This window comes from Lithobates pipiens, unplaced genomic scaffold (assembly GCF_037356315.1).
Source record: "Lithobates pipiens isolate NorthernLeopardFrog02 unplaced genomic scaffold, aLitPip1_a1.2 Scaffold_13, whole genome shotgun sequence".
Lineage (NCBI taxonomy): Eukaryota > Metazoa > Chordata > Amphibia > Anura > Ranidae > Lithobates > Lithobates pipiens.
The window spans coordinates 460208274-460233389 of record NW_027507718.1 but is presented as its reverse complement, the minus strand read 5'-3'; the positions used below and the strand labels follow the sequence as shown (position 1 = coordinate 460233389).

Sequence of the window (25116 nt, the reverse complement as noted above, 5' to 3'; positions counted from 1 at the left end):
TTTAAAAACAAAAAGATTTAAGCCAGCCAAGCCTGCAGACTCATGCTTGTGATATTGCATTTGTAACACGTGCTCCAAGCTCCCTGTTTATCTGCTCTGCTGTTTGGTTTCCCCAATTTATGGCATCAGATATCAACTACTCTCTGAACTCTGCCTACCTTTTAACTGCAAATTTGACCCTGACTATTCTGAACCTTGCCTGCCTTGTACCTGGACTGTCATTAAACCACTCTGCCTGTCTGCCAACTGAAAGTACACATCACATAACCATCTGAGACTGCTGATTGGCTAGGCCATTATTCATAACACAGGGTGTCACCCCTCTAGCACAGCAAACGGGTATACTTAAGAAGCACCTGGCAGAGAATATACGTTCTATACATAATATACGCTCTATACATAGAGATCACTCCTGAAGCAATACAAATAATGCTAACTGTACCCCACTGCATTCTCAAAAATGAAGAAAGGGAGTTTGGGCAAATACTACATCCCTTTACAAGACTGAACACGAGAATGAGGCATTTTAAAATCTTCCTTTTACTTAACAACTATATCCACTGTTCAGTCCATGTCAGAGGTTGTGGGTTGAGTTATCTCTATCTTATCAACTAAGATGTGTCGAAAGTTAGAATACGTTGTTTAAGCCAGGTTCCAGATCTCCCAACATCAGTCAATATGTTGCACCAGTCTTGTGATGTTTACATCACATGTATAACTGAAAGCTTGGTCAGTAGACCTGGGAAAATTGTGGCCCCAGGGCCACATCCAGGCCCTTTGGCTATCCCTATCCATACCTCTGCGAGCCCATCGGCTTCCTCACTAAGGAAGCTGATATGCTCTGAGAGGCATACTGACAGATGTTCATATGGAGAGCTGCAAGAACTGGAAGGAAAGAGCCTGAGGAGCAACTAAACCACTCTACTACCCAGCCAAGTTCTTCCTGTGTTAGGGCCTGCACTCTGCAAGACCCAATAGCTGTGCACCTGTTCTCCACTCCTGGTCAGGATCTGCAGAAATCTCTGCTTTAATCTCAGGCTTTCTCCTTCCAGTTACAGTGCTTTTCAGAGGACGTTTGGCAATAAGGAGGTGTTATATCGGGAAATTGTAGCCCAATGGTCAATTAGAAGCCCGTGGCATGGCTTTCCTCATGGTATAGTAGATATAGGAGAATATCTGTGTTAAACCCCAGAGAGAATATATATAAAATATAAAAATTAATATTAGGGTTGTCCCGATACCGATACTATCGGCACAGATACTGAGCATTTGCCCAAGTACTTATACTCGGGCAAATGCTCCCGGTATTTCACCCGATACTTGGACAGTCAGCAGTGATCGGTGCGTGGGGGAGTTACAAGCTTCTCCCATCGCGGCTTTAAGCTACTTTGGTGAAATCTATACAGTGAAGATCGGTGCTTGTAACGCTCCCACACACGATCACTGCTGACTGTCACCGCATCCTCTATGCCCCCTCCGTTCTGCCCCCCTCCGTTCTTCCTCCAAGCCCCCTCAGTTCTGCTGTCCCCCTCCGTTCTTCCTCCGTGTCCCCCTCTGTTCTTCCTCCGTGTCCCCCTCTGTTCTGCTGCTGTCCCCCTCCAGTTTTCCTCGGTGTCCCCCTCTGTTCTGCTGTCCCTCTCCACGTCCTTCCCCTTCCTTTTCTGTATGAACTGAGTCATTGATCAATGACTTTTTCCATTCACATTGTAACCTCCTGTGATTACAATGTCTCAGTTTATGAATGGAGAGGAGCCGCTGTCTTCTCTCGATTCATTTTCAGTGCAGCTGAGGCTGCAAAGAAAGGGACTGGGAAATCTCTATCCTCTGTCTCTTCCTCTGTCTCAAGGGGAGATATCAGGGGTCTGTAGCCTTCTTCTTTTGTCATTAACGGGGTAAAACTTTTCAGGGCTGAAGGGGTTAATGGCCTTTTAATTTTTACCTTAGCATTTCTAGTTGGAGTTCTGCTTTAGGCTACAAATTAAAACTGTACTGTAAATTTCCTTCAAATATTGTTATAAAGATGTCTGTTGTGCCCTGTACACACAAATGGACATTCTGACAGAAAATGTGCGATCGGACCATGTTGTCGGAAATTCCGATTGTGTGTGGGCTCCATCTGACTTTTTCTGTCTGAATTTCCAACACACAAAGCTGAGATCTGGATCTAAAATTTTCCGACAACAAAATCTGATCGTTTAAATTCCGATCGTGAGTAGACGATTCCGATGTACAAAGTGCCACGCATGCTCAGAATAAATTACGAGACGAAAGCTATTGGCTACTGGCCTCTTTATAGTCCCATCGTACGTGATTTACGTCACCTCATTCTGAACGATCGGGTTTTCCAACAACTTTGTGCGACCGTGTGTATGCAAGACAAGTTTTGGCCAAAATCCATCGGAAAAAATCTGACGGATTTTGTCGTCAGAATGTCTGACCGTGTGTACAGGGCATTAGATTTTTGTTACATGAAATGTGAGCTCTGTTATCAAAGCAGCCTACAATTTATAATCATTTTTTTTACACTCGTGGAAATATGTCACTTGGAATCGGGTTGCAGGGTTGGTTGAGCACTTAGACACAACTTGGTGAATTCTGAAGTCTGGCTCCTGTCTCTTTCCTAATAATATAAAGTCCATTACTAAATATACCGTCTCTTCCCGCACATCAGCTAATGTGTTCCTATCCTAATGCTGATAACTGGAAATTGTGCTAGTAATTTTCTGGAACTGGTTCCACTGCTATTCAGCGTAAGAGTAGGTGGGTATTTTGTAAAACGAGAAGAAGGGAATCCGTGTTGGTGTTTGCCATAGCAGCCTGTATTTTTCTAGGGCAGATTTGAATATACATTTGGGAATCTGAAAAGTTGCTCAGATGCTCTAAGCACTATTACACAAAGATGATTTGCAAGGAATCTAGGGAATAAGTCACTGAAGCAGACTGAAAGTAATAAAATGTCTTTATCAAAGAAAAATAGTCTGTGTACATAATAGTATTTGTAAATGTCTACCAAACTAAAAGAAAATCTAAAATAATCCCCAACGTTTTTATAAACAGAGAAGAATGACAGCAGAAAACAGACCAAGTGGTCCATTGAAAGAGAAATTCGGGATTTGAAAAAAAACAAAAAACATTTATTTCCACCTAGGTGGATGCAGCATTAATCCAATGCTATGTCCATCCCCGCCGCCTCTGCAGTGAGAACTGAGTGATCAAACACCACTGATCGTTCAGTTCTCTTCCTCTGGTCTGAGTAAACTCAGGGACTGTCAGTCTCTGCTCTTCCCTCCATCGCTCACTGGAGTGCTGGGCTGTGGAGAGGGCGGGAGGGGGCTGGCTCAGGCTTTCAGCGGATTGTTGAGAGGCTGATCCAGGTTTCTGGGTGGGTACTGACCATATGGTCGGGATCTTTTCAGAGCCTGGACTGGCTCTGTGATGTCAGCTGACAGCGGGCTTCAGCCCACTATCGCTGAAAATGGATAACAGAAATACAGAATGAACTGCACTCCTGTGATCCATAGGATACGTATGGCCAAAATAGCTTTGGTCATAGTTCTCCTTTGAGTCTGCCCCATTTTTTTTAACTTGTTTTTTTTTGTTAACTATTTTGAGTATAGATTTATGTTTATCCCAAACATGTCTGAATCCACCTTCTTTTCAGCAGTAATTCCATTGACTTACCTACAACCGATGTTAAACTCACTGGCCTGTAATTGCCAGCTTCTACCTTGCTGCCTGTGATTGTGGATAGATACAATATTAGCTGTCTGCCAATCAAGAGATTTATTAACCACTTGCCAATCGGCTCACGCCAATATACGTCGGCAAAGTAGCACTGGTAAACAAAACGATGTACCCGTACGTCACTCCATCATTGGCGGCTAGCGGGTATGCATGGCCCGCGATTGTGGCACGGAAAGGCAGAACAGGAAGATGCCTATGTAAACAGCGATCAGTGCTATGAAAATGCACTGATTACTGTGTAAATGTCACTGGCAGGGAAGGGTTTAAACACTAGGGGGTGATCAAGGGATTAAGTGTGTTGCCTCAACGTGTTCTAACTGTAGGGGGGATGGGCTCACTAGAACATGACAGAGATCACTGCCCCCGATTACACTGAGAGCAGTAGATCCCTGTCATGTTGCTAGGCAGAGTACACACTTAACCCCTTGATCACCCCCTAGTGTTTAACCCCTTCCCTGCCAGTGATATTTACACAGTAATCAGTGCATTTTCATAGCACTGATCACTGTATAAATATCAATGGTCCCAAAATAGTGTCAAAAGTGTCGAATCCGACCGCCGCAAAGTCACAGTCAGGATAAAAATCACAGCCATTATAGATAAAAATCACAGCCATTACCAATAAAAAAAAATTATAATAAAAATGCCATAAATCTATCCCCATTTTGTAGACGCTATAACTTTTGCGCAAACCAATAAATATACAATTGCGATTTTTTACCAAAAATATGTAGAATACATATTGGCCTAAACTGAGGAAGAATTTAGTTTTTTTTTATATATTTTTTGGGAATATTTTTTATAGCAAAAAGTAAAAAATATTGCTTTTTTTATTGTTTTGTTTTATTCCTTTTTTGTTTATAGCGCAAAAAATAAAAACCACGGAGGTGATCAAATACCACCAAAATAAATCTCTATTTGTTGGAAAAAAGGACACCAATTTTGTTTGAGTATAACGGCGCATGACTGCGCAATTGTCAGTTAAAGCGACCCAGTGCCATTTCGCAAAAAAAGGGCTTGGTCAGGAAGGGGGTAAATCCTTCCGGGGCTGAAGTACAATAGTACTTCATAGTAATAGTGAAAGTAAAATACATTTATGTTTTTGGTTGTAACATGACAAAATGTGGAAAATGTCAAGGGATACTTTTTCATTGACAGTGATATATACTGTGTATATATGTGTGTGTGTGTGTGTGTGTGTGTGTGTGTATGTGTGTGTGTGTGTGTGTGTGTATGTATGTATCTATATATATATATATATATATATATATATATATATATATATATATATATATATAAAATACAGTATATATCACTGTATCACAAGTATGTCACCTCACTGATCTCAGCCTGCTGATTGGACTGTATAGAAAAGCAGAAACCTAATGGGGTTTTACCTGGGCTTCCCCCTGGATGCCAGTTTCTTGTGTTAGACTGACAGCACTGGGCAGGGCACACAGAGTGTGATTCAATGACACCACCTGTCCTCCCTCTGGCAGTTTGCTGTGCTTTGCAAGCCATTACAGCAAGCTGATAAGAAGGAAAAATATATCTAAAAATATATATAAGGATCTTTAATGCCATATAATTACATTTACCTAGAGTTCAGCTTTATTTTCTGACAGCAGCGCACACACATATGAACAGTTTTTTTCCTTAATTAACCTTAAAATCAGACATTGTGGACATCAAGCCTGCTAACATGGAAGACTTGACAGAAGTGATCACAGCAGCAGAATTTCATCCCTATCACTGCAACCTTTTTGTGTACAGCACCAGCAAAGGATCTCTGAGGCTGTGCGACATGAGGGCATCTGCACTCTGCGACAAGCATTGCAAGCGTAAGTCTAATGAGATGCACAGAGCTGCTCCATATGGTAACAAAATGTTAATTGTTCTGTGGTATGCACACATCAACAGTTTTATTCTATCTCACAAAGGAGAAGAGACTCAAAGACAAATGGGCTATCTTGTTGCAGTTTTTTTCATTTCTTATTATCTTATTATTCTTATTATCTATTGTTTAAAGGTAAACTTTCAGACCGGACCATTTTGCTGGCTTAAGACCAGACCACTTTTTGCGATTCGGCACTGCATCGCTTTAACTGACAATTGCGCGGTCGTGCGACGTGGCTCCCAAACGTCCTTTTTTTCCCACAAATAGAGCTTTCTTTTGGTGGTATTTGATCACCCCTGCGGTTTTTATTTTTTGTGCTATAAACAAAAATAGAGCGACAATTTTGAAGCACGTGCATTATTTTTTACTTTTTGTTATAATAAATATCTCCCAAAAATATATAAAACATTTTTTCCCTCAGTTGAGGCCGATACATAATCTACATATTTTTGGTAAAAAAAAAATAAGCGTTTATTGATTGGTTTGCGCAAAAGTTATAGCATTTACAAAATAGGGGATAGTTTATGGCATTTTTATTAATATTTTTTTTTTACTAGTAATGGCGGCGATCAATGATTTTTATTGTGACTGCGACATTATGGCGGACACATCGGACATTTTTGACTCAGTTTTGGGACCATTGTCATTTATACATCAATCAATGCTATACAAATGCATTGATTCCTATGTAAATGACACTGGCAGTGAAGGGGTTAACCAGGGAGTGTCAGTGTAGGGGTTAAGTGTTCCTAGGGGCATGTTACTGACTGTGGGAGGGTGGGCATGCAGCAGAGATCAGCGTCACTTGTTGCTAGGCAGAATGGGGAGATGCTGTTTACAACGGCATCTCCCCGTTCAGCTGCCCCGTGAGACGATCGCGGGTATCCCCGCGGCAATCGAGTCCGCGGGACCCGCGACCGGACCCACGGGGGTCCCGACCGACACGCGACCGCGCCGCCGGGCAGCCAGCACGCGATGTCAGGGCAGCATATAAAAATTGATGTACCTGTACGCCAATATGCCTGCCCGTGCCATTCTGCCGAAGTACATCGGCGTGCGCCGGTCGGAAAGTGGTTAAAGTGGCTGTAAAGTATTTTTTTTTTTAATAACAAACATGATATAGTTACCTGCTCTATGCAATAGAATTGCACAGAGCAGCTCTGACCCTCCTCTTCTGGGGTCTCCCGCTGGCACTCCTGGCTCCTCTTCTTCTTTGTGTGCCCTAATAAGAAGGTGCTGGCTCAATCCCAAGCCATGCTGCCTGCATCTAAAGACACAGACAGCGCCAGCCAATGGCTCCCACTGCCTCAGCATAGCCTGTGAGAGCGGGGAGAGCTGCTACAGATGGGGACAGCACTGGATTGAGTGAGGGCTCGGGTAAGTATAGAGGAGGGTGAGAGGGTGACACTAGTACCTAAATATTTTCTTACCTTAATGCAGAGAATACATTAAGGTAAAAACATTTATTTAAACAATGAGCTTTTATTGGATCTTAGATTGTACAATAATACTAACATTTGTACAGGAGTAAGGTAAACCTGTTTAGACCTTAGAACCATTTTAATTTAATTTTAACTATACTGTTTGATAGCTACAAAGGACATACCTTCCTACTTTCTGAGATGGGAATGAAGGGCACCTATTAGCAAAAGTATGTTGGCATAGGACACACACCCTGCCACGCCCATTTTAACCACCTCCAGACAGCCTCACGCCGATATACATCCTACCTTTGAAGAGGAATTTGCAAAGAGATAAGCTGCGGTGAAAAATTGTGATTATAGTGAAATGGATTATAATACCATATATTCACTTAATTAAATGCATAATTAAAGGATATTTAAGGTGACCTAAATTCACTTCATAAAATGCTCATATATATATTGTGGTAATAACTAAAAAAACTGTACTAACTCCCAAACCACTTGCTGTGCACAATTGCTGCTAGTTATGGGCACAGAGCAAAACAAGTGATAAACCACTAAACACAAAATACAGTTCTTTGAAGATTATAAAGTCTAATTCCAAAAGTCCAAAGCAATATCCAAAAATGATTTCCAGAAAAAGTTCAAACTAGACTTCCTCCATTCATTGGTGACTTCAAGCAAAAAAACACCCAAGAAATAGTGAGTTGATTGGGATAGGAAAGATACCTCCACCTGAGATTACCAGCTGCAATGATCTCTTTTCCCCAGCCCGGGTCTCTATGCTCGCCAGCACAATGTACCCACTTCTCAGCCAAAATTGCCACGGTCCGTTTATCCCCAAATTAAATGTAAAAACAGAAGGCTTCCATAGCGTAACTCAATTTCAATTTAATATTTGTAAAAAAAGCAGAGTTCACACTTCCATTTTGTAGCAATGATAAAAGGTGTTATGTTTAAAATCAAATCGAGCCGGCCAGCTCTCGAGATACAGCCTGTTCCTTCCAGGACCTTACATTTGTTTGCAGTGACGTCAGCATGCCGCTCCTCCCTATGCCGTTTCGTCACAGATGACGTCGTCCTGGGGCAGGGGGGGCATGCTGACTCTCTGCCAATTATACCCTACATCACACAAGGAACACCCAGCTCTGAGCTCCGAGCGTCCCGATGCTAAAATCTCCATCTTGGAATAGAGCTATTTGCCCTTACATGGTGGGATGCCCAAAACTGACGAATTATAAATTTCAATTTGCCGCAGTCAACATTCCCACACATAATGAAGATACACTTAGTAAATCGAATAACTTGAGTGGTATTGTCATGATACAGACCTAACTATATATGTGTAACCATATAGCCATGTCCCCTACATTTTAACACCCGGGAATGGTAAAAAAGATTTAAAATAAAAATAAATGTTTTTTATTTATTATATAAAAAAATATTAAATACTTGAATTCTAATATAACCACAAAAGCTTGTTGTTAACCTATAATGTGAGCCATATTAAATATTGCACTAAGAGGCAATGTCAGTACAGCAAAGTGATTATTTATATATCACCTTTTCTGTAAGGCCTCCACCTTACGACCCCTACTGGTCAAAAGTATATTGTTACTAATGTCACAAAATTATTTATTTTAAAAAAATGCTAGCTGCCATAAGCCCGGTATCCTCTTCTTTGGCCGGCGGTCCAGTTTCCAATAATAGTGGTCCTTGCAGCGGATTTTCGCCACAAGATCACTTTTATCGGTGCCGGTAGAGGGGCCCCCCCATCCGTCGCGCTCTGGTGCCCTGCGCCGCTTACCAGAACCGTCGCCAGTGACGGAGGCGATCGGATGCTGTCCCTACTGTCACATGGAGACATGTGAGGGGAAGATGGCCTCCACCCATCTCCATATCATTGCAGGGCGGAAGCGACGTCAAAACGTCACTTCCACCCATAGCTTTTAAGGGAAATTTTTTTCTTTGATTTTTTTTAAATGACAACATTTTATTTTTATTTTTTTATTGCATTTTAGTGTAAATATGAGATCTGAGGTCATTTTGAACCCAGATCTCATATTTAAGAGGACCTGTCATGCTTTTTTTTTATGTTTACATTCCTTGTAATAGGAATAAAAGTGACACTTTTTTTTTTGTTTAAAAGAACAGTGTAAAAATAAAAGGTAAAATAAATAAGAAAAAAATGTTTTTTAAATGCGCCCCGCCTCGCTAAGCTCCTGTGCAGAAGCGAACGTATACAGGAGTAGCGCCCGCATAGAAAATGATGTGCAAACCACACAGAGGTATCGCCGTGATCGGTAGAGCCTCCTCTGTAACTCAAAACATACAACCTGTAGAATTGTTGAAACGTCGCCTATGGAGATTTTTAAGGGTAAAAGCTTGCCATTCCACGAGCATATAATGTTTGGGGGTTCTAAGTAATTTTCTAGTGAAAAAAACTGTTTTTAACTTGTAAACAACAAATCTCAAAAAGAGGCTCGGTCCTTAAGTGGTTAAAGAAGAATTGTACACAAAATAACTATTGGTTAAACCCACAAGTGCTTTTTTTACCACTACTATTCTTTTATACTGGCTTTTTGGAATTTACAAGTGCAGCCATTTAGAAATGGGATGAAAGGTTTAGCACTATAAAACACTTTGTGATAGATAAGTAGTGCATTTTATATACAAATATATAGATCAGACCAAAATGCAGCACAAATGAGGAGGAAAGAGGGAGAGGGAAATTATTCCGAATGAGAGACAGTCACTGGAAATCAGGGACAGCTGGGAGCTATGACAAAGGATGTAAATCCATTCTGTGTGTAAAAAATGCCTTTGCAAACCAAGATAATACCTTGTAAAATTAGCAGTGACATCATCACTGTGCTACAGGCTGCCTGCAGAAAACTACAGAAGAGGGCGGTTACAAAACCAGTCCCCCTGCACAAGGAGAAAGAGAGAGAGAAACAGTAACCAGTCTTTATTACAGTAATTTCCAGCAAAAAGGTAAAGTTTCACACTGGAATATGGCACAGATCTGGAATAAATACACAACAGACACAAAGATTTAGATATAAATACACACACAGGGCTAGTGCAAGGATTTTTGACACCCTAGGCAAAATCTCCTTTTGCCCCTCCCCATTGGCCCCACCCCTGACTCTACCCCCTTTGCCCTGCCCATGCATACCCCATATTTTTAATGAAGTGCCCATCAAATTCAGCCTCACCAGCGCCAATCAATGCAGCCTCACCAGTGCCCATCAATGCAACCTCACCAGTGCCCATCAATGCAGCCTGACCAGCGCCAATCAATGCAGCCTACCAGGGCCAATCAATGCAGCCTCACCAGTGCCCATCAATGCAGCCTCACCAGAGCCCATTAATGCAGCCTGACCAGCGCCAATCAATGCAGCCTACCAGGGCTGATTAATGCAGCCTCACCAGTGCCCATCAATGCAGCCTCACCAGTGCCCATCAATGCAGCCTCACCAGTGCCCATCAATGCAGCCTCACCAGCGCCAATCAGTGCAGCCTACCAGGGCCCATCAATACAGCCTCACCAGCACCCATCAATGCAGCCTTCCAGTGCCTATCAATGAATGTTTGCTTGCTTATATTCATTCGGGAGTCGGGACACAGTCCTCTGCCGCTGCTGTGCCCTTGACACTATGTGCGAACGGAGAAGCGGCTGCCTGCTGATTCTGAGACTTAGTTGTTTGCTGCAGAGAGAAGAGAGTAGGAACACCAGTGGCTGGCTGCCTAGTTTGCCCAAAGGTAGCACCAGCCCTGTACAGACACACCTATTTTACTGTTTATACGATATACATAATTTGTTTACCTAGAGTTCAGCTTGAAAGGTAAACTATGGTATGTTTGCAGTGAGGATTACTATTGTAGTGTTTTAAAGTTATTTATGAAATAACTTTTTTCCCAATTTGTGCATATTTTCATGATTGTACAGAATTATACAGACTGTTTCTCCCTCTAGTGGTCATCTGTATATCAGCCAGTGCATTGAGCAATCCTGCTGTGCTAAACCTGCAGTAGAGATTTCATTGTATTCAATGAGTCAGATCTGTCTTTTATGCAAAATGTTGGGAGAACAAGAGTGACACAACATGGTTTAGGAGTCCAGGTATATTTATTTCAGCACGGAAGTCCAAAGGTAACAAAGATGCCAAAACTTCTCACAACAAGCTGATGGAGAATGCTTTTGGAATAAAGTAGATCATTATTCCTGATTTTATTGAACCCTCCATAAAATGAAAGGTCCTAATGTAGGCGGAGCCTTGTAAAAATTCAGGATCGTCATTTTAAATATTTAGGAGGCCAATATCAATATATTTGGCCTCCTAAACCTTTGGTGTAGCGATTGTATTCTCCCTACACCTTCTAATTGCCTGAGGTGCCATAAGGTCCCTTCTTGTTAGAGCAGACTAGTCACATTAGATCCTCTCTCATTTGTTATTGTTATTGCCCCTCTTGGGAAAAGAGAAAACTGATATAAATAAAAACCTGACAGAGACGCTTTGTGTTTGTCTCCAGCTGCTGGGCAACACAATATCTTCCCTTCTCCTCATCTTCAGACAGACATTGTGTGTGACCGTGAATGCAGACTACACCCACACAGATGGCATATTGGGGGCAGCCACTGTGTCTATGCAGCCACTGCATCCCAGTGGATATCAATGGGATTGGCTTCACAAGGATGCATGGAACACCTGTGCATTCTGTGCAGGTAAACATGGTACTAACACACATTTATACACCCTGTGTGAACGAAGCTTAAGGGGGAAGTGATCTGTAGTCCAGCACTGGGCAGTTCTGGTACTATAGGAAGTTTTAAGCTTACTGGATTTCTGACAGTATCACAGTATTTTCAACCTCTTCTGGACCGCCCTATGTGTGCACATAGGGCGGCTCTCCTGTGCGAAATCACGTACATGTATGTGATTTTGTGCCCTGGGTCTGGGGCACGTGCTCATGCCGTTGCTCTTGCTGTGATTGGACGCAGTGGGAGCTAATCAGCGGTTCCGGTTGCCTCGATGTTTGCTGGTACCCCGCGATCGCTCTCAGGAGAGACAGAACGGCGGTCTGTCTATGTTAACAAAGCAGGCCGCTGTTCTGTGAGAGGGGAAGATGGAGATCTTGTGTTTCTGCTAAGCAGGAACATAGATTTCTGTCTTCCCCCAGTTAAAGCATCCCCCCAACAGTTAGAAAGCACTCCCTAGGAGCACATTTAATCCTTTGATCGCCCCCGGATGTTAACCCCTTCCTGCCAGTGTCATTAGTACAGTGAAATTTTTTAGCACTGATCACTGTATTGGTGTCACTGGTCCCCAAAAAAGGTCACTTAGAGTCAGATTTGTCTGCCGCACTGTTGCAATCCCACTAAAAATCACTGATCACAGCCATTACTAGTAAAAAAATAAAAACTAAATAAAAAATCCATAAATCTATCCTATAGTTTGGAAATGCCATAACTTTTGCGCAAACCAATCAATATACAGTTATTGGTTTTTTTTTTAACAAAAACATGTAGCAGAATACATATTGCCCTATATTGATGAAGAAATTCGATTTTTTTTACATTTTTTATTGGATATGTTTTATAGCATAAAGTAAAACATATTGTTTTTTTTTTAGAAAATGGTCGCTCTTTTTTTGTCTATAGCGCAAACAAATAAAAACCGCAGAGGTGATCACATACCACCAAAAGAAAGCTCTATTTGTGGGGGGGAAAAAAGAACATCAATTTTATTTGGGTACAGCGCTGCACGACCGCACAATTGTGAGTTAAAGTAACGCAGTGCCATATTGCAAAAAGTGGCCTGGTCGTGCAGGGGGGTAAACATTCCGGGGCTGAAGAGGTTAAAGAAATGGAAAATGTATTACAGGGATGTACTGATGTATATTTTTTGAATATGCACAGATATTCGAGTTGCAATGGTTAATCTATATAGCTCTTCTTTTATTACATTTAATACCTGACTCCCCAGGTGTGGTTTGTCTGGTGGGGACAGGATATGTATGTATGCAACCATCTCATTTTTCATGGAATAAGTGGATTTTATGATGGCGTGCGACTCGTATCCAGTGCGTCTTTCCTATGTTGGACCGGAGATGGCTTATAGGAGTCAGCACCCCAATAGTCCATGAATTACAAGTATAGGAGGTTTGGATCTGTGCTAAACATTGTGGGTAAGTCTTGACTGTGCAGAATATGGGAATGCAAAATGTGAAATTCAAGTAAACCAGCACAGCTTACATTGCTAGCCTGGTCCCTGTGAGCTGGAATGACTGATTCCTTCTCATGTAAAGGAGTTTCATCATCCTGCATCAGCCAATGAAGATGCCTAAAGTCCATCAACCAGAGAGAAGATGCCAACACCAGCGAGTAACCCCTCACAGACTTCAGACTATTAGAGAGAAAGTAAGTATAGTGACTTTAGGTCCGCTCTAAAGCGGTAGTAAAATCCTCTTTGTGATTTCTACCTACAGGTAAGCTTACAATAAAGCTTACCTGTAGGGCCAGGGCTCTCCAAATCACGGACCTCCAGCTGTTGTGGAACTACACGTCCCATGAGGCATTGCAAAACTCTGACATTCACAGACATGACTAGGCATGATGGCAGTTGTAGTTCCTGAACAACTAAAGGACCATAGTTTGGAGATCCCTGCTGTAGGCAAAATGAATATACCTTAAACATGCACCATTTAGGATATATTCGTTGGCAGCAGGTGATGTCATTGGAGCATGTGCTCTGAAGGAACGGCATGGGGAACGCAGGCACAGGAGTGACGTCATCACAGCTTGGCTACTGAAGCTGTCGGAGCCTGTGAACCCAGAAGGATGACCAGGTGAAGGTGGAAGTGATAGCGCACCACTGGAGAGCTTTGTGCTAAGGTAAGTATTTTATAATGTGCTAACATGCAATGCAGCATATTATGCCATTGCCTTGAAGGGGCTTTTCTTTTTCTTTTTTTTCTTTTTTTAAATGTCATGGTTTACTACCACTTCAAGTATCTCTCTTCCATCCATGCAGATATCCCATGCACAAACAATTGGAATATCTGGTGGACAAAATTGATTGGTCTCTGCGAAATTATATCCTTTCTACCAGGGCTTTCTTCCTTTTTACAATATATTTATCATAATCCTCATAACAAAGTAATACCCAACTTTCATCTCCAATCCCAATGTTCGGAGGCACCAGACAAGAATGACTCCCATTCTTTTTCCCTTGCTCTGGATCCCCTTCCTCGCTTCCTAGAATTCCAACCCACTTTCCATTAGGTTTAGGAATTTTTTTAATTAAACCTTGCCTGTAGATACTTAACAATCTATAGTATAATGTTTCCAATATACCCAGTGGTACCAAATTATTATCCAATGACCCTCCAATGACATCTTACCTCATGCTTAAATTGACATAAGTGTTCTAATCTGTTGACCAAGGCAGCCCCCCCTTTTTTCCTCTACCTCTTAATTGTTATGCCCCGTACACACGATCGGATTTTCCGACAACAAAACTGTGGTTTTTTGTTCGAAGGATGTTGGCTCCAACTTATCTTGCATACACACGGACACAAATGTCCAACAATTACGAACGTAGGGATGTACAAGTCATACGTGATATCTCCATTACGAACGCTAGTTATATCTCCGGCTCATACTTGTTTCCGAGCGTGCGTGGACTTTTGTCCGATGGGCTTGTGTACACACGATCGGAAAGTCAGACAACAAACATTTGTTGTCGGAAAATCCGATCGTGTGTACGGGGCATTAGACCAACTGCCTAAATGCTTCTTAAAGGTTCACCTCAGGACCCAGTGCTGCTAGTTTGTCACTAAACTGTACTAACAAACTGTACATGGTCATTCTCATCTTGTATCATTGGCCAAGTGTTGAGGTCACTCTTCTTGTTAATTGCCTTCCTGCATAAAAATAAAGGAACAAAAAGTGCCTGTTGGAGACGTATTAGGAGGAATAGCATGGTACATAGGGTCCCCCTCTTTATACAAAGGTAATACAGACAAAACAAATACTGTACATTTGCCAAGGATGATAGTGTAGATAGGGCCTTGGTCTGATCACTGAACCTTGGGGTACCCAACAATTCACTCAGAATTTACTCACATGACATGATCTGGCTTTAGCCCACTGTAAGCTAAATCCAAGTCACAGGAGTACAGAACTAAGTGCACTCCTGTGTCTCAGGAGAAGTATGATCGAAAGTGCTATGGCCATTATTTTCCTTTAATCTCCCATGATTGCATGATGCTGCATCTGTTTGATATTGCTACTGCTTCTTTCTGCTTGTGTAGTTTACCCCATAGGGAGGCATTTGTTCCATCATTGGGGTTGATTTACTAAAGCTGAAGAGTGCAAAATCAGGCTCACGCCTGCATAGAAGCCAATCAGCTTCCAGGTGTTATTGGCAAAGCTTAGTTGAACAAGCTGAGGTTAGAAGCTGATTGGCTACCATGCAATCTACCCCATTGTGTCAGAGAATCTGGTGATCCTGCCTCACACTGAGCATCCTAATTTGAAATAACAGATTTCCCTGTGCTTTTAAAGATACTGTAGACCCAAATCAACTCATTTTAGAACTTTTCTGGCAGCAGCATGCATTCAAAATAGTGTTCAAAAATACCATGAACTGCTGGTTCTTTAACTGATGTATGGTATTGTGCTTGTAATGAAGATTCTAATCATTGATATGAACAAAATGTCTCGTACAAACTACTAATTAATGCTGACCTTTTACGTGTATGTAGTATGCCAACACTTGCTTCAGTTGTGTCGCTTATGGTCTGTGAGTCATCCCAGTGTGTTGGTTGTTCCAGGCAGCATTCCAAAAATTAAGTTATAATGGGGAACACTCATATGAAAAGCGCTGTAATGCAGAATGAAGGGGGAGTCGGAGACACAAAACGAGTGCCTGCGTCTAACTGAGCTGGAAGCGCAGTGGTAGCTGTATTATCTAACAGAACTGAGAACACTTTTTTGACAGATAGATGGATACCAATACACAACCCCCATCCTTTAAAATACACAGATCATTGCTGCTGCCACTGGCTGCAAGAGCTTTTTGAATGCTAGTTTTCTAGCAGGATTGCTTGAACAGACAGCGGTGCACACAGAGCAAAATTCAGCAAATGTCTGCTGAACCTGTCAATTTTTGGTCTGTGTATACCAGCCCTTGGAGATGCAGGGGATATGTAACTTCTTTACTGGAAGTGTCAGTTCTTAGACTACAGACAAAAGTCATGCATTAACCTGTGCAGTGCAATGCGGCATGCTTCATGTCTGAACACAAACAGAAACTTCTGACACCGGAAGACATAAAGATGTACTGTACTATAGGCTATGCATATAGGTGAACAAATGACACAATTAAACTACATATTTAATGCACATTTTATGCAAGTGAACAACACAAATAGGAAGGTTTATAATGCCTTTCATCCAATGATATTATGAAACCTGGTGTTGCACCTAAAAGTATGGAAGCCTTTGGCTCAGCATGACATTCAGGCAACTAGCATTTTCAGAAGTATAGGCCAGCAATAGCAGCCTTTTCATACCAGGTTGAATATCTCAGCACATAATTACCATATTTATTGGCGTATATCATGCACATTCATTTTAAGAGGGAAGTTTCAGGAAAGAAACTTAAATGTTAAATTAGGAACTCTGAAGAAAAATAAGGTCCAGTGCCCATCTGCAGCCTCACCATTGCCACCAGTGCAGCCTGATCAATGCCCATCTGCAGCCTCACAAGTGCCATCAATGCAGCCTCACCATTGCCATCAATGCAGCTTCCTCACCATTGCCATCAATGCAGCAGCCTCAACATTGCCATCAGTGCAGCCTGATCAATGCCCATCTGCAGCCTAGAGGGGGCAGGAAGGGGGCGGGAGGAGCGCAGATACAGTGAGAATCTCCTATGATAGACAGAACAGTGGTCCAATGGCGGTCCAGGAGACGGGACTTCCTATTACAGAGGCCACTGAGTAAACAGGAGATTCTCACTGTATGTAATCTGACAGCGCTTGTCCCGCCCCCTCCCTGTCCCCTATGAGGCAACTAAAATTGAAGTATCGGCGTATAACACGCACACGCCATTTGCACACGATTTTTAGGGTGAAAAAGTGTGTGTTATATGCCAATAAATACAGTATTTGAAATGTTGCTGTCCAACTGACTGTGTCCTGGAGTGCATTTCTGTGTGGGCAGCACTCTCTATAGGGAAGTACTGCAAAACTGATCATACTGTTCCTGTAGAAGTGTTGTCGTAAACGCAGCCTCTGCATATCAGTTGATATCTCACAAGGCTGTCTCTTTATCTCAACATGTTACATACATGCATACCCCGAAGCAATGGATTGCAATTATAAATTATTGCACAACAGTCTAATAAGAACCAGGAAAATATCCAGCTCTTGCTGTATATTGTTTTTGAAGCATGGTCAAAATGTAAGAGCTCCATATTACTGCAGGTAGCAGAGACCTAAAATAAAGATAATATATGCAAAAGGCACAGTAATATGAAGCATCCTGTGCTAGTGAGGGTTCGCCCACAGCAGGCTATAAACAGCACAGCGTACATGTCTAAATGAGCAGACGACAGAAGAGGAGACAGCGGAGAGAGGTAAGAGAGGTGATTATTCACTGCACTCTGCTGATGGCTGCAGGGAAGCATGTCAGTTGTATGCCATGTTAAAGAAATAACTTGTGAAAAATAATATTTTAATATGATTATCTCTGAAAATATATTAGCTCAGAAAGCTGGTTCATGCTGTTACATATAACAAGGTAATTGACAACCAAATAACATATATCCACACTGAACAGAAGTCCATAGGATGAGGGAGCCACTGATCCTAGGAGCTTAATAACTGCAATGCAACCAAGGTAACTGTGTATGGCTGGCTGGGTTAGCAGAGTCCATCCACCCTATAATTAACCTGAAGCATGTGCTGGTAACTTCATGTTCATATTCTTTGTGTCTCTTTACCTTCTAAAATAATTGTAATTATGACTTAATTCCTCCAGTCATGCTGACAGTTCCATCCCTTTAATCCTTGGATACAGGTTGCTTAGCAGGGTGGTTCCAATGCCAAAAATATCCCAAGATGCAGCTGATTCCTTTGGTCCCAGGTTGAACTGTATGGACTGGTGTCTTTTTTTAACCTTGCTATCTATATACCATATTTATCAGCGTATAACACACACTTTTTCACCCTAAAAATCGTGTGCAAATAGCGTGTGCGTGTTATACGCCGATACTTAAATTTTGGCTGCCTCGGAGGGGATATGGAGGGGGGCGCTACAAGGGCTGTCTGATTACATACAGTGAGAACCTCCTGTTTACTCAGCGGCCTCTGTAATAGGAAGTACCATCTCCTGGGCCGGCATTGGACCACTGTTCTGTCTATCACAGGAGGCGAGACTTTGTAGTAAAGAGACCCCTGAGTAAACAGGAGATTCTTGCTGTATGCAATCTGTCTGTGCTCATCCCGTCCCTCTCCCTGTCCCTTTCAAAGGCAGCAGTAATCTGACATGAGGCTGCATTGATGGCTATAGTGAGGCTGCATTGATGGCAATGGTGAGGCTGCATTGATGGAAGTGGTGAGGCTGCATTGATGGCACTTGTGAGGCTGCAGATGGGCATTGATCAAGCTGCATTGATGGCAATGGTGAGGCTGCAGATGAGCACTGACCCTTATTTTGCTTCAAAGTTCTTTGTTTAAAAAAAAAAATTCTGAAACTTCCCTCTTAAAGTGCAGGTGCGTGTTATAGGCCGATAAATACGGTAATTATAAATCACCACTGACTAGGGTTCCTGAGAGATGTAAGAAGTGCAAAGGGGACAGGCTCAAATGGTATTGGCAGTGGTACACCATGCACAAGACAGGAACACCCAGGAAGTTTGCCCTGTCCTTTTATTCAGCAACGGTGAAGATATTTGAAAGCACACCATGGAGCGACACAAATAGCGTCCAAACGGGTGATTTATTGCATGATCACAACACAAGGATAGTGCAACGTTTCGGAGCTGCGTAGGGCATGTGATCACTGGTTGTTGCTACAGCACCCAAATCGGAGAGCGCATCCAGGAACGTGTGCGATGGGAATATGAAGTATTTTTATTCAGCAAGGCACTAAACAAACACAGAGGGCCTTGTACTGCAAGTCCATAGCATAAAACAAACAAACTATCTACTTGTTTGAGCTGCTAAATAAATCCAGGTCAGCTATTGCCTCCCAATAGGTTTCCTAAAACAAACAGGCAGCTCTTGTACCGCTTTTAGTGTTCTGCCAGCAGCCAGCTTTTTTTACCCAACAGTAGGCTCACATAGTAGAAAAAGGGAGAGACAAAGCCCTCAGTATCGGTCATTTCTCATGCACTGTAAAAAAATATTTTGCTGACTCTACTCAAAAAAAATGAGGTAACTTTTTTAAGTACTGCCAACTAAACTTTTTTTTGTCTGACTCATAAAGCCCCATGCATACGATCGGACTTTGTACAAACTTTCCCGTGGACTTTTGTACAAAGGGCTTTGGCCGTAAGTTTGTATTGCATACACACGATCTGACTTTTTAAGCAACAAACATGAACGTAGTGAAGTTTTAACGTACTGACGACACTTCAAAAGAGGACGTTCAATTACTTCAGCACCACCTTTGGTCAACTTCTGTATTGTTGTCTGATCTTTTGCATTGGTCCTGAGCATGCGTGTTTGTACTTTGTACAAAAGTCTGATGGTTTTGTGTACACACGATTGGACGTTGCTCCATCGGACTTATGTTGTCAAAAAGTTTGTCCGTTCGCACAGCCAACAAAAGTCAGATGAAAAACTAAAAAGTTTGTCCGATGGAACGTACACACGGTCGGATGTTGCTCCAAAACAGCTAATTTGCATGTTTGTTGTCAAAAAGTCAGATCGTGTATACGGCCTTTAGACTTTTCTTTGTTGTTTTAAGTAAAGCCAACTAAATTTTTTCAGTTTATAGGCCATATTGTTTTAAGTTAGGAATACATAGCTTGACATGTCTGGAATTATAGTTTTAAGTAAAGTCAACTAAATTTTTCCAGTGTATAGACCATAGGTTTAAGTAATGCCAACTACATTATGATTTTACTAGTTTACAGACCATAGGTTTAAGTAAAGCCTACTAATTTTTTTTTTAGTTTATAGACCATAGGTTTAAGTAAAGCCTACTAAATTTTTCCAGTTTACAGACCATAGGTTTAAGTAAAACCTACTCAATTGTTTCAGTTTATAGACAATAGGTTTAAGTAAAGCCTACTATTTTTTTTTAGTTTATAGACCATAGGTTTAAGTAAAGCCAACTACATTTTTTCAGTTTACAGACCATAGGTTTAAGTAAAGCCTACTCAGTTTTTTCTGTTAATAGACCATAGGTTTAAGTAAAGCCTACTACATTTTTTCAGTTTATGGACCATAGGTTTAAAGGAGAAGTCCAGCCTGAGTTTTTTAAGCTGGGCTTCTCCTATGGGTCACAGGAGTGCAATTTGTTCTGCACTCCTGTGACCCGTTTTCAGTGTAGAGCAGTCTGAAGTCCGCTCTACGCTGATGTCACTGCAATCAGTCGAGGCATCGCGTCATCCTAACTTAGGAAGTCTGGATCCACCAGCTGCCTGGACAGATAACCGTCTCAGCCTCTCAGCGAGCCGCTGAGAGGGCCACTCCCTGCCGCTCCACAGCTCAGCTCTTCAATGAGCGTAGAGGAGCAGAGCAGGAGAGATGCTGACTCTGCTCAGGGAGGGGAGGTGAGAGAACCAAGCAATCAGCGGTGTTCGGTGGCTCGGTTCTCAGTGCAAACAGATGCAGCATCAGTCTGATGCTCCATCCACATAAGTATGAATCAAAAAAAATAAAACATACTTCTCTTTTAATTTTGGAATGCATACATTAACTTGTTTGGCCCCAGATGTTTACCATAGAGATTTCTGGTGGACCAGATGGCTGCCAGAATCTCTATGACGTCACGCATTCAAACAAACGGTACCACCGCGGCTGGGGAGCCAAGATAAATATTTTTTTTTAATTCAGGCTTCCCTGCCTAGAGGTGAGATGTGGGGTCTTATTGACCCCATAGCTCATTGTAAAGAGGACCGATCCTGCCATATTCCTATTAATTTCAAGTGATGTTTATATTCCTTGTAATAGGAATAAAAGTGTCAAACAAAAAAAAAGTAAAATTAACAATAAAAAAAACCGCAATACGTTAGTCCTGCCCTCATATGAAAACGGTGTTCAAACCACACATGAGGTATTGCCGCAAACGTTACAGCGACAGCAATAATTCTAGTCCTAGACCTCCTCTGTAACTCAAAACATGTAACCAGTAAAAAATTTTAAAGTGTCACCTATGGGGATTTTTAAGTACCAAAGTTTGGCGCCATTCCACAAGCGTGTGCAGTGTTGAAGCTTGATATGTTAGTTATCGAATTACTCTGCGTAACTTCATCTTTAACATTGGGCTAACTTTACTGTTTTGTTTTTTTCCCAAAAAAAACGTGTTTGAAAAATTGCTGCACAAATACCATGCGAGATAAAAAGTTGCAACAACCGCCATTGTATTCTCTAGGGTCTTTGCTAAAAAAAAAAACATATATAATGTTTGGGGGTTCTATACAATTTTTTAGCAAGATTTGGCTTGGGTGGAAAGTGGTTAAAGGGGTTGTTAACATCAAATTACAACATCAAAACTCGTGCAGTTGCACGTTTGGCAAACATCAGCTTCCCACAATTTCCGTCAAATGAAAAGATAATTTTTTGCAGTAAATGTAACTCAATTAGAATATGGAAATGCACATACCTTAAAAGTTTTGTCTAGATTACTCAATGTTATCCATTATTTTTGTAAATGTTAAAGGTGTGTTTTAAGAACTAATGGAAAGTAAGTAAGGTACTTAAAATATCAAAGTCAATTAATTAACATTTATTTATTTGTTGAAAATGATAATATTTTTACGTTAAAATTACAAGCCAACAGAATAATTTTTATCAGTGTGTAAAAAGGCTCATGCACAGTTGAGACTTATACCAAGGTCTGGTTAAAATACATGAGGTGGCTTTATCCTGCCCAAAGCTTTACAAAGCCTCCTGGCTCCAGGACCGACAGAACTTATTACAACATATTACAATTCTGAGAAAACAAAAACATTGTTTTTTTATAACCAACACAAACTCCAGAGCCCCTCAACATGTGTAGGTCTACAATCCTGCCAGCTAGTACCAAAGGATGCCTAGCATGCATATTTATTATACTAGTGTGGAGGACAGGTGTGAAAACTGTATTAACTCAGTTAATCTGACCTCAGTGTATTTTAGTAAGGATTAGTAGATGTGGTTTTCTTCACTGGTCACTGCTACACCGCTTTGCTCTGCCTTCCTAAATACATTTGCGATCTGTTACTGAAGTATGTTTTTTTTTTCTCTTTATTTGCAGTTTATGAAGAGCCAGAGGATCCCAGCAACAGGTCATTTTTTTCTGAGATCATCTCTTCAGTTTCGGATGTCAAATTCAGTCATAGTGGCCGTTATATGCTCACACGCGATTACCTCACGGTTAAAGTTTGGGACCTGAACATGGAAACCAAACCCATTGAGACATACCAGGTAAAGGAGCCAACCTGTGGGAACACCATCTCAGATGTAATAACATTTTTCCAAGCTTGGTGCAGAAATTATATCCATGTATTAATGCCGGTAATAGCCCAGTAACATTGTGGAGCTCACACACAAATGTGTAGCATACCCTTTTGCTGGTTTCACTAACTCTCTAGTGGATTATCCATAAAAGGATATGGAGAGTGCACTCTAGAGAGAAATCATGAAGTATTCCTAAAAAGACCATGTCATCACCTTAAAAATGGCAGGTAAAAGCACAAAAAACTCAAATGTTGCCTATCCATAAACAGCTTTTAGTCACTTGCAAGCTGCTTTTAAACTTACCAGAAAAGCTAAATACTCTAAGCCCTTGTACACATGGTCGGACATTCCGACTGAAAATGTCCGATCGAACCGTGTTGTCGGATAATCCGACTGTGTGTGGGCTCCATCGGACTGTTTATAGAGCTGGGCTATAAAACTTTCCGACAACATGATCCGATCGGACTTTGTCCGATTGTGTGTAGAGAATTCCGATCGGACAAAGTGCCACGCATGCTCAGATCAAATTCCTAGACCAAAGCTATTGGCTACTAGCCTGAACGTAGTCCCGTCGTAACGAAATAACTTTATCACGTTACGTACGATCGGATTGTCCGACAACTTTGTCCGACTGTGTGTATGCAACACAAGTTTCGGACAAAATCCGTCGGACAAAATCCGACGGATTTTGTTGTTGGAATGTCCGACCATGTGTACAAGGACTAAGAAGAGTGGACTCCCCAGCAAACCACAGTTCACTCCCCCCTTCTTGCATATCATAGCCCACTCCTATTCTTGGAGTGTTTAATTACTGTCTGTGCCGGCCCAGCTTTTACACCCCTCCTCTTACTTTCCTACATAACATTTTAAGGTACCTGATGATGAAGGTGTGCAGGGGAGTAATATGGAGTGTCACTTGAATGACAGCTCTGAGTCCACTGGGCCTGCTGACATCACATCCAAGATGGCTGTGCCCAGCAGCAGTCTTAGACCTTTTGGATGTATACACAAGGGAAGATTTTTCAACTAAACTACATGCATAAAATACAGTATGTTAAATAAACATAGAATTTTATGTATTGGCCTCCTGACTGAGAATGGGGTTTCTTCGATTTCTATAATAATGCTTTAAATTAGTGTCAGAAACAAGAACAGAATAACTTATCACTGTAGCTGTCTTATGTCAGTGATGTAGAAATCTTTGAAATCAAAGTATCAGTCTGGCAGCCAATAAACTAGCATTCTTAAAGAGACATTGCTACCTTGCTCATTCAGGGCAAAGTGACAGGGCCTCCTGATAACCACCCCCTCTCAGTTAGATATACTTACAGATTCAGGAGTAGGAAAATGCAGGAGACCACTCTGGGGTCAGATGGTGTCGGAAATTACCCAGGTGGATGCATCAATACCACTTCTAACATAAGCATATTTAGGTGTGGTGATTGACTGCTCAGGCACAAGCACTGTTACACAGGGAAGGTTATATGAAGTGTGTCTAAAAAGTTTGGTTAATGGTATTAAAAAACAAACAAAACAGAACTTACAAAAAAAATGACCTTTATTGGCCTTCAAAATAATTGTCATCCTTCACAACACACTTTTCGCAACGTTCATAAAGCTTCTGGAAAATGTCAGCAAAGGCCTCCTTAGGAAATGATTGCAGAACCTATGTCACACATTCTTGGATTACCACCTCATCTGCAAAACGTGCACCTTTCATGAGGCTCTTCAGGCGGAGGAAACAGAAAGAAGTCTGCAGACGCCAGGGAAATCGGTGAATGCTGAATTCTGGATTAAAGTGGTAGCACCAGATCACAACCCCTGTGATGATGGTTCACAGAAAGATGGATTTTGGTCACACATGGTAATGAAATCTCCAGAGGTTTACATCTGTTTTGCTTTCTGTTCGTCTGTCAGCTTGTGCGGCACAAACCAGGAACAGATCTTCCGCTTACCCAAATCTTTGTACAGTCCAGTGATTGTGGTAGATAGAAAAAGGGAACCACCGCTCCAAGATGGCCCTCCAGGGAAAATGCTCTTCTTCCTATCAGTGAGCCCCAGGTGCTGGCTGATACATACACAATAGGCAGGTAGGCAGGACAAAACTCTGGATAGCCGTACACCGGAAAGACTTAAAATCCTATGTTTTATGTTTTCCTTTGCTGTGGAATATTTGATGTGATGTGACCTATGATTTTCAATAAAACATAGGATTTTAAGTCGTTTTCTGGTGTACGGCTATCCAGAGTTTTGTCCTGCCTACCTACCCAAATCTTTGTCGATAGTACGCACCATGTCCTTGCTAATGCCCAATTCCTCAGCCATCAATCATAGAGTCAGTCGCTGATCTCGTGCCAGCAATTGTTG

General features: G+C 41.7%; 1 protein-coding gene across 4 annotated transcripts in view; it reads left to right on the top strand.

The window, feature by feature from the left end:
- PPP2R2C (protein phosphatase 2 regulatory subunit Bgamma) overlaps window positions 1-25116 on the top strand; it is a 242838-nt gene that overhangs the window by 207778 nt on the left and 9944 nt on the right. For all 4 annotated transcript variants that reach the window (XM_077477810.1, XM_077477809.1, XM_077477812.1 and 1 more), the window contains 2 exons: window positions 5421-5585; window positions 22547-22716. In XM_077477810.1, the coding sequence (XP_077333936.1) occupies window positions 5421-5585; window positions 22547-22716 (335 nt within the window). The remainder of the gene's footprint in view (window positions 1-5420; window positions 5586-22546; window positions 22717-25116) is intronic.